This window comes from Coccinella septempunctata, chromosome 7, assembly GCF_907165205.1.
Source record: "Coccinella septempunctata chromosome 7, icCocSept1.1, whole genome shotgun sequence".
NCBI lineage: Eukaryota > Metazoa > Arthropoda > Insecta > Coleoptera > Coccinellidae > Coccinella > Coccinella septempunctata.
Window position 1 is genome coordinate 23,015,297 of NC_058195.1, and position 12,193 is coordinate 23,027,489.

Consider the following 12,193-nt stretch of genomic DNA (forward strand, 5'->3'; position numbering starts at 1 on the left):
CATTGCAGTATACGCACCCACTTTGAACTCCTCTGACAACTCAAAGGACACTTTCTACGAATCACTCGTTGCTACATTAAGTAAAATCCGAAAAAGGGAACGAATTATCCTCCTTGGAGACTTCAACGCCAGAGTGGCAGATGTCAAGACACAGAACTATGGCCGAGAATAATAGGGAAACACGGCACAGATAGCATTAATTCGAACGGAAAACGTCTGCTGGCTCTTTGTGCAGAACACAATATTTGTATAACGAACACCTTCTTTATTACGAGACCCAATGCAAGGGGGACCTGGCGCCACCCGCGCTCAGGGCATTGGCATACTCTCGACTATGTGATCGTGAGAAGAAAAGATCCCAAAGAGACACTAAACCCAGAGCAGATCTGGAGTGCTGGACTGATCATAGGCTGGTAATCTCGAGAATGAAGATCTCAATGCTCCCAAAATACCAACGCAGGCCAAAGTTATTAAGAGAGCGCCTTCAAATCTCCAAACTACAGAACCCTTCTACAAAGGAAAGCTTCACAGCTGCCCTCAAAGATAGCCTAACACCACCGGATTATGACGACGACATTGAGAGTCATTGGCTTCGCTTCAAATCATCTCTTACAAATTCAGCGAAAGAAATACTGGGCACAGAACGCTCCCGAAAATCCCCAGACTGGTTCGCCGAGAAAAAAACTCATATCGCAACCCTTCTGGAGGCAAAACACAAAGCGATGAAAACAGCAATCAACAAGCCTGGCGATGTTGCAGCCCAAAAATGTTTCAATAACATAAAACGCGAGGTCCGTCAAGAAATAAGAAAAATCAAGGACAGCTGGTGGAAAGAAAAAGCTGGGGAAATAAAAGCTTACGCCGATAACCATGATTACAGGCATTTTTTCGAAGCTATTAAAACTGTTTATGGTCCAAGCAGAAGAGCTAACTTTCCTATAAGAGATACTAATGGAGTTATTCTAACTGATGATACAAAAATTCTCGAAAGATGGAAGGAGCATTACTCACAGGTCTTGAATCAGAATAACGACTCGGATTTGTCCATTTTAGACCTGCTCCTCGCGTATAGTCCGATGACATCGCTTGATGACGAAATCTCAATGTCGTAAATCATAAGTGCGATTAAAAATATGAAAAAAGATAAGTCACCTGGTCTAGACGGCATTCCAGCGGAGATATTGAAGGCCTTGGATGAAGACATTGTCAATAGTCTCCTAACACTATTCTGCAAGATCTGGGAACAGGGAGATGTGCCAAAAGACTTCAGAGACGCTTTAGTTATCAACCTCTATAAGAACAAGGGCGATACGTCGAATTGCAACAATTACAGGGGCATATCGTTGCTTAGTGTGGCCGGTAAAATTCTCTCGAAGATTATGGCTAATCGTCTGGTTCCATTCATTCATTGCTGTATCCCGTTGCCGGGAATGAATATACAAAAAGACGAAAAAGGGAGAAAACAAAAAGAAAAGAAAATGAAAGGAAAAAAAGGAATAAAAGGAAAAAAAAAGAGCCGAACAGACTTATGATTTTTTAGGGCTGATTGCGACTGTGTGCTCTCCTGTGACTGTAGAGTCCCAACCGTGACCTACATATCCTACCACACTCCGGGCATGGATAGTCACCAACCAGATCTGGCCGCCGCTGTATCCTTCTGGAGTCTCCATTATAACTGTGTACCAAAGACCTTCACTGTGACCTGTCTAATGCTAGTTGTTCCCAGTTATGATTGGCATTAACTGATTTTAGGGATTGATGTAGTGTATCCTTAAACCGCTTGTACTGGCCTCCTGGTTTCCGGGCTCCCTCAGTGAATTCGCCATATAGAGCTATTTTGGGGAGTCTTGTGTCTTGCATCCTCAGAATGTGGCCGCTCCATCTCAGTCGGACCCTCGTTACTTGAGTCTCAATTGTTGTACAACTCGCGCGCTGCAAGACTTCTGCATTTGAAACTTTGTGGAACCATCTTATGTGCATTATCTGTCTTAGATGACGTTGTTGCGTTTGTTCAAGCTGTTTAATATGTCGCCTGTAGGGCGTCCAGCTTTCGCTTCCGTAAAGAAGCGTTGGGAGGACCACTGCCTTGTAAACAGCTGTCATGGTCTTCAGATTGAGGTCGTGATTTTGGAACACTCTATCCTTTAGCTTCCAGAATGCCCGTGATGCCGAATTGATACGGTTGTGTATTTCCGTGTCAAGATTAGCCCTAGTATTTATGAAGCTTCCCAAGTATTTGAACTGCTCGACCTGTTCTAGAGTTTCATTCTCCAGGCTGATATCTGTTGGAAGGCTTTCTGGCGGACTAACCAGAATTTTGGTTTTGTCGATATTGAGTCTTAGGCCTAAAGCTTCGTATATATGTGGTGTCCAACATTATCTGTAGATCCTCCGAGCTGCTAGCGATAAGTGAACAGTCGTCTGAATATTGAAGTTCAGTGATAAACTTGGTACTGGTTTTTGCTCTGAGGCGCTTCAGGTTAAACAGGCCACCATCAAATCTGAATCTTATCCCAACACCTCTTACAGGCATACTCATGTCAGCAATCATCGATACAGCTATGGCGAAAATATTGAACAGTAAAGGCGCTAATACGCAGCCTTGTTTTATTCCAGAGTTGGTTGAGAAATGGTCGGTTGTAGAACCATTATGCTGTATTCTAGCGGTGTTGTTGGTGTGGAGGCTTTCACACACTGCTAAGAATTTTTCGGGTACTCCAAGACGTGCCATGATTTTCCATAGCGCTCTCCGATTCACCGAATCGAACGCCTTACTTAGATCGATGTAGGCTGTTTAGACCCTTGATTGTTGTTCACGGGCCTTCTCTTGCAGCTGTCGCAGTGTGAAAATTAGGTCCACCGTACCTCGATTTGGTCTGAAACCGCACTGGGATTCAGGCAATAGCTTCTCCAAGAGTGGAACCAGACGATTAGCCATAATCTTCGAGAGAATTTTACCGGCCACACTAAGCAACGATATGCCCCTGTAGTTGTTGCAATTCGACGTATCGCCTTTGTTCTTATAGAGGTTGATAACTAAAGCGTCTCTGAAGTCTTGTGGCACATCTCCCTGTTCCCAGATCTTGCGGAATAGTGTTAGGAGACTATTGACAATGTCTTCATCCAAGGCCTTGAATATCTCCGCTGGAATGCCGTCTAGACCAGGTGACTTATCATTTTTCATATTTTTAATCGCACTTATGATTTCCGACATTGAGATTTCGTCATCAAGCGATGTAATCGGACTATACGAGGGGAGCAGGTCTAAAATGGACAAATCCGAGTCGTTATTTTGATTCAAGACCTGTGAGTAATGCTCCTTCCATCTTTCGAGAATTTTTCTGTCATCAGTTAGAATAGCTCCATTAGTATCTCTTATAGGAAAGTTAGCTTTTCTGCTTGGACCATAAACAGTTTTAATAGCTTCGAAAAAATGCCTGTAATCATGGTTATCGGCGTAAGCTTGTATTTCCCTAGCTTTGTCTTTCCACCAGCTGTCCTTGATTTTTCTTATTTCTTGACGGACCTCGCGTTTTATGTTATTAAAACATTTTTGGGCTGCAACATCGCCAGGTTTGTTGATTGCTGTTTTCATCGCTTTGTGTTTTGCCTCCAGAAGGGGTGCGATATGAGTTTCTTCCTCGGCGAACCAGTCTGGGGATTTTCGGGAGCGTTCTGTGCCCAGTATTTCTTTCGCTGAATTTGTAAGAGATGGTTTGAAGCGAAGCCAATGACTCTCAATGTCGTCGTCATAATCCGGTGGTGTTAGGCTATCTTTGACGGCAGCTGTGAAGCTTTCCTTTGTAGAAGGGTTATGTAGTTTGGAGATTTGAAGGCTCTCTCTTAGTAACTTTGGCCTGTGTTGGTATTTTGGGAGCATTGAGATCTTCATTCTCGAGATTACCAGCCTATGATCAGTCCAGCACTCCAGATCTGCTCTGGGTTTAGTGACCAACACCTCTTTGAGATCTTTTCTTCTCACGATCACATAGTCGAGAGTATGCCAATGCCCTGAGCGCGGGTGGCGCCAGGTCCCCCTTGAATTGGGTCTCGTAATAAAGAAGGTGTTCGTTATACAAAGGTTGTGTTCTGCACAAAGAGCCAGCAGACGTTCTCCGTTCGAATTAATGCTATCTGTGCCGTGTTTCCCTATTATTCCCGGCCATAGTTCTTTGTCTTGACATCTGCCCACTCTGGCGTTGAAGTCTCCAAGTAGGATAATACGTTCCCGTTTTGTGATTTTACTTAATGTAGCAACGAGTGATTCGTGGAAAGTGTCCTTTGAGTTGTCAGAGGAGTTCAAAGTGGGTGCGTATACTGCAATGATGTTCACAAACGTGTTGTTTGCTGCAGGAAAGCGTCGAGTCATTAAACGTTCCGAGATGCCAACTGGATTTTTGGTTAGTTTGGCGGCCAGGTCGTTTCTAATGGCAAAACCTACACCATGTTGTCTGATTTGGCCTTCTGGCAAGCCCTTCCAGAAAAAAGTATAAGCATGTTCTACCAAGCTACCTTCGCCCGAGAAGCGTGTCTCGCTTAAGGCAACTATTGCAATGGATGTTCGTTGCAGTTCCTTATCGATTAGGGCAGTACGCCTCTCTGGTCGGTCGGCCTTGGGGTTGTCTAGCAAGGTTCTGACGTTTCATGCTGCAAAAGCTATGTGCTTTTCATTGGTTGTTGTACGATGATTCACTCGCTCAGGCACCCTCCCCCGAAGATCCGAATGGGAGGGTATTTTACCTCCGGATACAAATTTTGTCCTGTTCGACTGATCCATCTTTTTGTAGGAGCTGCGTTAGAAGGTGTTTTAAAGCTGCACTGGTAACGCTGTCAGTGCACCTTTGGTTGCGGTTGCGACTAGATTATCTTGTGGCACAGGTAACCTGAGACGACAAGGTCTGAGACGTAACTTAAGCAACGCAGAAATCCATTTCCTGCTCAAGCCAATATTTAGGTTAGGTGATTGTGGGAAACAGAGATATACCGCTCATGTTCGGTCGCCAGAGCCTCGTTCGTAAGAACAGGGTGCATTGCGAGAAGGTGAGGTTGGCATTTGAGAGGAGAGGCCATAAAACGCATCCTTCCCCTTACATCCCCTCCACTATTGGAGAAGCTATTTCCTGAATCCCAGTGCGGCTTTCGACCAAATCGAGGTACGGTGGACCTAATTTTCACACTGCGACAGCTCCAAGAGAAAGCCCGTGAACAACAATCAAGGATCTATACAGCCTACATCGATCTAAGTAAGGCGTTCGATTCGGTGAATCGGAGAGCGCCATGGAAAATCATGGCACGTCTTGGAGTACCCGAAAAATTCTTAGCAGTGTGTGAGAGCCTTCATACCAACAACACCGCTAGAATACAGCATGATGGTTCTACAACCGACCATTTCTCAACCAACTATGGAATAAAACAAGGCTGCGTATTAGCGCCTTTACTGTTCAATATTTTCGCCATAGCTGTGTCGATGATTGCTGACATGAGTATGCCTGTAAGAGGTGTTGGGATAAGATTCAGATTTGATGGAGGCCTGTTTAGCCTGAAGCGCCTCAGAGCAAAAACTAGTGCCAAGTTTGTTGTGTTCTGATGTAATCAACCGGACTTCGAAATGAGAACCACTCGTTTTACAACTCTATTTCTCATAAAATGAAACTTTGTAAAGGTGTTTTTCCACTTTTGCTACCATACTCGAACTGAACTAATTACATTTATAATATCGGCTTGCGCCGGATCCGTATCCCTCCTACGCGCTGCGCACATAAATGCGTATAGAAATAGTCTTGAAAATATAAAATATAACAATTCCTTCCCCTTTAAGTTTACAAAGGTTCCATACCTAACCTTGATGGTGCTTTTCGTATGCGTGTGGACCTCCTTAGGGTACAAGGATCATCTGGAGCAGACAACTGTTTTGTTATTTCAGTTTGAGGAGCTTTAGTTATGTTCAATGTCTGTTCAGAATCCTTATTCTCCTCAGTATTTTCCCTACAGGAATTTTCTAAATTTATCTCAGAATTTTGAGCTGATTCTGTTGAAATCAAAACGGGATCCAGAGTAGGATTAGATGGTGTATGGCTAATCGTTAATGGTGTTTCTTGACCTATTGAACGTATCTGGTCAACATGCCGTTTCCTCGGCCGTTTCCGAATTCGTGAATCATCTAGTCGAACTAAATAAGTTAAATTACCTAGGACTCTTTCAATGACACCGAACTCCTATTTATGAGAGTGTAAATATTCTCTAGTCATAACTCTCCCCCCCTCCTTAAATTTTCTCTGACAACCATTGTCTGTGTTAATTGATTATGAAATATTTCCCGGTGGTAATAATGAATCCTGTTTAGTTCTTATATTTCTACCGAACATTAGGGTGGAGGGACTTACGCCAGTTATAGAATGAGGCAATTTTCTGTAGTTCATTAGAAATTTTGATAAGTTTTTCTCAATGTCATTTTCAGTGTGTCCTAATGTTTTTATCACATTTTTGAAAGATTGCACATATCTTTCTGCAAGTCCATTGGTTGCAGGATGATATGGTGGCGATAATTTATGGAAAATGTTGTTTTCCTTCAAAAAATGTTGGAATTGGAAAGACGTAAATGTGGGTGCATTATCAATTACTATGACCGATGGTAAACCGAAGGTACCAAATATTTTTCTCAGTAAAGGAATTAAAGTCTGTACTGTCATATTTTTGAATAAGTGTATTTCTGGCCAACGACTATACGCAACCACTAGAATGAAGAAATAGTGGTTCATAAACGGTCCAGCGAAATCGATATGAACTCTTTCAAAAACAGTTTTAGCCTGTTCCCAAGGATGAAATGGATATTTGGGAGGGTTATTTTTGAATTTATTACATTCTAAACAATTTTTAACCTTCTGCTCAATATCTTCGGAAATTCCTGGCCACCAACAATAACTTCTGGCGATTTGCTTAGTTTTAATTATACCTGAATGTATAGCGTGCAGTTCATCCAAGACTTTTCTGCGTAACGTTTTAGGTATGACAACGGTTTGTCCTCTAAACAAACAATTTTGTTGTAATGAAAATTCTGTTTGATCTATGTTGAAACGATCTCGTTTATGTACTAGTTTCCCACGTCGCAATGCTTTTATCTGTTTTGAAAGTCTTTTATCTCGCAATGTCTCTTTCTCGATTTCTTCGAAAGTAACCGGCAAATTTTGAATTTGAAATATTTCAAAAGAATCTGGTTCATTATAATATGCATTAGTATTAGTCGAATTCATAGGTAATTTAGAGATGCAATCCGGATTAGAATGGTCTTTCGTGTTTTTGTATTTAATATCGTATTGAAATGATTGTAGAAATAATGCATAATTTTGCATTCGTGTTGTGGTCAGAGTTGGGAGATGCTTGGATGGAGACAAAATCTGTATCAAAGGTTTATGATCAGTAAAGAGCGTGAAATGTCTACCATAGAGGTAGTAGAAGAATTTTTTAACACCGAAAATGATACTATAAGCTTCCTTGTCTATTTGTGAATACCTTTGTTGAACTGAAGATAAAACTTGTGAAGCAAATTGTATAGGCCTCTCTGTATCATCCGGATATATATGCGACAGCACAGCTCCGACAGCATAGGGACTAGCATCGGTAGCTAATATTAAAGGTAGTTGTGGATCAAAATGAGCAAGTACCCTATCTGACATGATTTCTTTTTTTACCGTATCAAAGGCTTTCTGACATTTTGCGTCCCATCTGAATACTACGCCGTCTTTTAGTAAATTGTATAACGGATATAATTTAGAGCTCCAATTTTTTAGAAATCTACCATAATAGTTTATTAAACCAGTTAAAGCTCTAACTTCTGTTTTATTTTTAGTTATTTTTGCATTTTGAATAGCCTGAATTTTATTTAGTGCTTTATGTATTCCAGTCTCATCAATAACATAACCACAATATTCTATTTTGTCTTTCATGAATTCAGATTTATCATAATTAATTCGAATATTATGCTTAGCTAATCTAGACAAAACCTCCTCTAGACGTTCGTAATGAGTTTCGTCGTCTGGTGCCGTTATTTTGATATCATCTATGAATACAGATACTCCGGGTATGTCTTTAAGTATGTTTTCTATTTCTCTTTGCCAAATGGCTGGGGCGCTAGCAACTCCATACCATAAACGAGTACATTGATAAAGACCTTTATGCGTACTTAATGTCAAAAGTTTCTGATCTTCCGGATGAACTTCCATTTGTAAGTAAGCTTGCTGTAAATCTAATTTTGTAAATTTATCTCCCCCTGACATTGTTGCAAATAATTCTTCTATAGAAGGTAACGGGTGTTCGTCAATAATTAAATTAGGGTTCAGAGTTATAATAATAATAATAATAATAATAATAATAATAAGCCATTTATTTCCTACAGGAAGAACCCAATTACAGGAAATGAATAAAAATTGAACATTAAAGCAATATGAACTGAACCCAGAAAAAAAAAAAAAAACTCACAACCGATCATTACACCACTCGATGGTAACAAAGGAAACTCAGTCTACTGTTCACACTCCAAACTGCATAAAAGTACTTCAATAATACATGGTAAAGTGTCAAAATTAATATCACAAACCGCAGAGATCGTATTGAAGGTCCGGCACATAAACTCAATCGGAGATTGCAGGAGAAGATTGGTCCTGGGAGTACGCAAGTAAAAAAGTTCCTGTGATCTCGAATTCTGCCTTCTCACTATGAAGTTGACCATAGCTAGTAACGATGGACAATCCGTTATGTCATTCACTACATTGTACAAAAATTTCACCGCCAGTACTTTTCGTCTAACTTCCAAAGAGGAGACTCCAAATCTATTCAAAAGCAAGCCATACTCTGAACCTCTCACTGGGTAGACACCATCCTCCCTCCAAACAAGGTACTTCAGGAAACGCTTCTGAATTGATTCAATGCGCTGTCTGTGACAATTGTAGATGGGATTCCAAGCTACAGAGCCATAGTCCAACCTGCTTCTTATTAATGCATTGAAAAGGCACAAAAAGGTTGATGTGTGAGTAAAATATCTGCAGTTGCGTATTATGAAACCATAAACCTTCGAGACAGAAAGCACTAACTGATCAACGTGCGGGATGAAAGTGAGTCTACTATCAAAGATCACACCCAAATCCCTAACCTCAGATACTCTCGCCAACAAATTACCGCACACTGTGTAGGGGAACACAACAGGTTGCCCACTCCTCGTGAAAGACATGACGCTACATTTAGAAATATTTAGGCTGAGCTTGTTAACAACACACCAATGATACAACCGCTCTAAATCCTCCTGAAGCCCCTCGCAATCACCTGAACTCATTATCCTGCGGAAAATTTTCAAATCATCGGCAAAGACCAGCTTTGCACTCTCTATTACATCGATGATATCATTTAAAAACAATATGAATAAGAGAGGGCCCAGATTAGATCCCTGAGGTATACCGGATGTAGCAGCATACTCTTCTGAACGGAAGCCTTCGATCTGAACATATTGCCGACGATTGAACAGGTAAGATGCGATCACTGCCAGCAATGTATGTGAAAAGCCGAACTTACATCTGAGTTTTTCAATAAGGATTTCATGACAGATCTTATCAAAAGCCTTCTGGAAATCGGCAAACATAACATCCACTTGATGACCCTCATCCAGGCTACGAGTCAAAAACTCGGTAAAGCAAACGAGGTTACTGATGCATGACCTCCCACCCATAAAGCCGTGCTGCTCAATATTGATCAGGTGTTTCACAACTGGGTAGATCTCGCTATATAAAACAATCTCGAAAATTTTCGAGAAGTTGCACAACAGAGATATAGGCCTATAATTCCCAATCTGTGATCGATCTCCTTTCTTCAACACAGGCACAACCTTAGCGAGCTTCCACATATCTGGGTATATTCCAGTATTTAATATTAAGTTAAAAATATGGCGTAAGGGTGTCAACAGCGCAGCGATACAATCTCTTACCAAATAGCTTGGCACACCATCTGGCCCAGCCGTTGCTTTGTCGCCCAACCTCTTCGCAGCCCTGAGAATCTGAGCATCCGTGATTGAATCGACTGAAACCTGTAATCGAGTTACTTTGAAATCTCAGCATATTCCATTTGCTTTAACAACCGGAACTATTGGTGTAGCCCATTCTGATTGATTTACTTTGACTAAAATATTCTCTTTTTCTAACCTACTCAATTCTTCTTCAACTTCATCTTGCAAAGCATACGGAATTTTCCTAGCTTTAACAAAAACTGGCTTCGCGTTAACCTTCAACCTTAAGCGAGCTTTGAGATTGAGTATTTTACCCATAGAATTATCTGAAAGAACTGGGTATTTATGTAAAATATTTTGTAGATTCTGTTCATGACCAATTTTATTTAAATTTTCGAGTTTTATGTTTAGTTGACGTATCCACTCCCGACCTAAAATAGGCAATCTATCTGTATTGACAATGTAGACATTCAAATGTTTTAGTTTGCCCTCGTATACGCATTTCACCCTTGAAAAGCCAACAACATCCAAAACTCTCTTGCAATATGTAACCAATTTCAGATCTGTCTTATGGATTTCTAATTCGGAAATGACTTTTTAAACAATGCATGACTCATTATTGTGACAGCAGCTCCACTGTCCAGTTCAAAATTAATTAATTTATCCTCAATTTTGATTTTTACCATGTATTTATCTCTGTAACTTACATGTTATGATTGTACCGCAAATTTCCTCAATTTGATTGGTATGCTCAGCTTTTCTGGAGCTTTGTCTGCCTTTGAAACATACCTTTGCCAGATGACCCTTGACTTTACATTTCGAACAGATAGAAGAAATGTATTTACATGTATTTGCAAAGTGAGAAGGAGAGCCACATCTGTAACAATGAGAAGATTTATCAGAATTTTTATCATTAGAAGAAGGCTTTGAAGAAGCCTTGATTTTCAAAGGTCGATCACCCATTTGTTTTCCACATTTAACACTATTCACAGAAGAACTGGTCACGTTATTCCGATGAAGTTGTGCTGCATCCCTGGCAGAAGTTTCCATGCTGATCGCTACCCCTCTCGATTGCCAAATCCTTAATCTCCAATAGCCTGCTCTAAATATTTCGGGTTCGTAGACCAAAAACAAATTGGTTCCTAAGGGCTTTCTTCAAGTATATATATATATATATATATATATATATATTAGTTGATGCCTGCTTGTTTTGATTTTAGTTCTATCAACAGATGTTAAATTTGTTACCTAATAACTCTCTGTTTTCCGGTGAGTTTTTTTTTTTTGTCCATGTGAGATTTGTTACCATTTTAATGTAATTTTAGAGTCCTGAGGAAGGTCCATACCTGGACCGAAACGTCGACTGATGGAATAAAAGAGAAGATCAGAAAAATTTTTCATCCATTCCCATAACCCCTTATTCTAATTGTACGATATATATATATATATATATATATATATATATATATATATATATATATATATATATATATATATATATATATATATATATATATATATATATATATATATATATATATATATATATATATATATATATATACTTGAAGAAAGCCCTTAGGAACCAAGCTTTCGCAATTATTTTATTGCTTCTTCAGGGTTTCTACAATATAAAATACAAAGATCAATTCAATATAAAAACATTTCTCTTTTAAAATTACCGAAAGTGAGGTTAAACGTTTCACTGACTTCAACAACGCATAACATACTTCGACTACAAGTAGTACAGACAGAACTTATTTTTCGTTTTTTCGTCATGTATATCTAGTTTTTATTCAGTCAATTTCAATTTATATATATATATATATATATATATATATATATATATATATATATATATATATATATATATATATATATATATATATATATATGTGCAGGGAGGCTGCGGCCTTCGGGGAGTGACGACCCCGCATCCCCGAGTCACCCAGTAGCTGGGTCAGCACCCCTCTACTGTGTAATTTGTGCTTTCGACACTGAAGACAGAGCCTCGGAAACCGCCCCCGGTGTGGAGACTGCGCCTGGGGGAAGATCGACACAGTCCCTAGCAGAGGCAGGTGAAGCAAGTGGCACCCCTCTGCGAACTGGAACCACAAGGCCAGGCAATTCGTTAAGGAACACTCGGGGTAACAGCTTGGATACACCCAGAATGGATATTCCCGCTCTAACCCAAACGCGAAGAAG

At 40.1% G+C, this 12,193-nt stretch overlaps 1 protein-coding gene across 1 annotated transcript in view; it reads right to left on the minus strand.

The window, feature by feature from the left end:
• LOC123317502 overlaps positions 1–11,043 on the minus strand; it is a 46,291-nt gene extending 35,248 nt beyond the window's left edge. The window contains exon 1 of the mRNA XM_044904073.1: positions 10,696–11,043. Within this exon, the coding sequence (XP_044760008.1) occupies positions 10,696–11,038 (343 nt within the window). The 5' untranslated portion in view covers positions 11,039–11,043. The remainder of the gene's footprint in view (positions 1–10,695) is intronic.
• Positions 11,044–12,193: the final 1,150 nt, after the last annotated feature.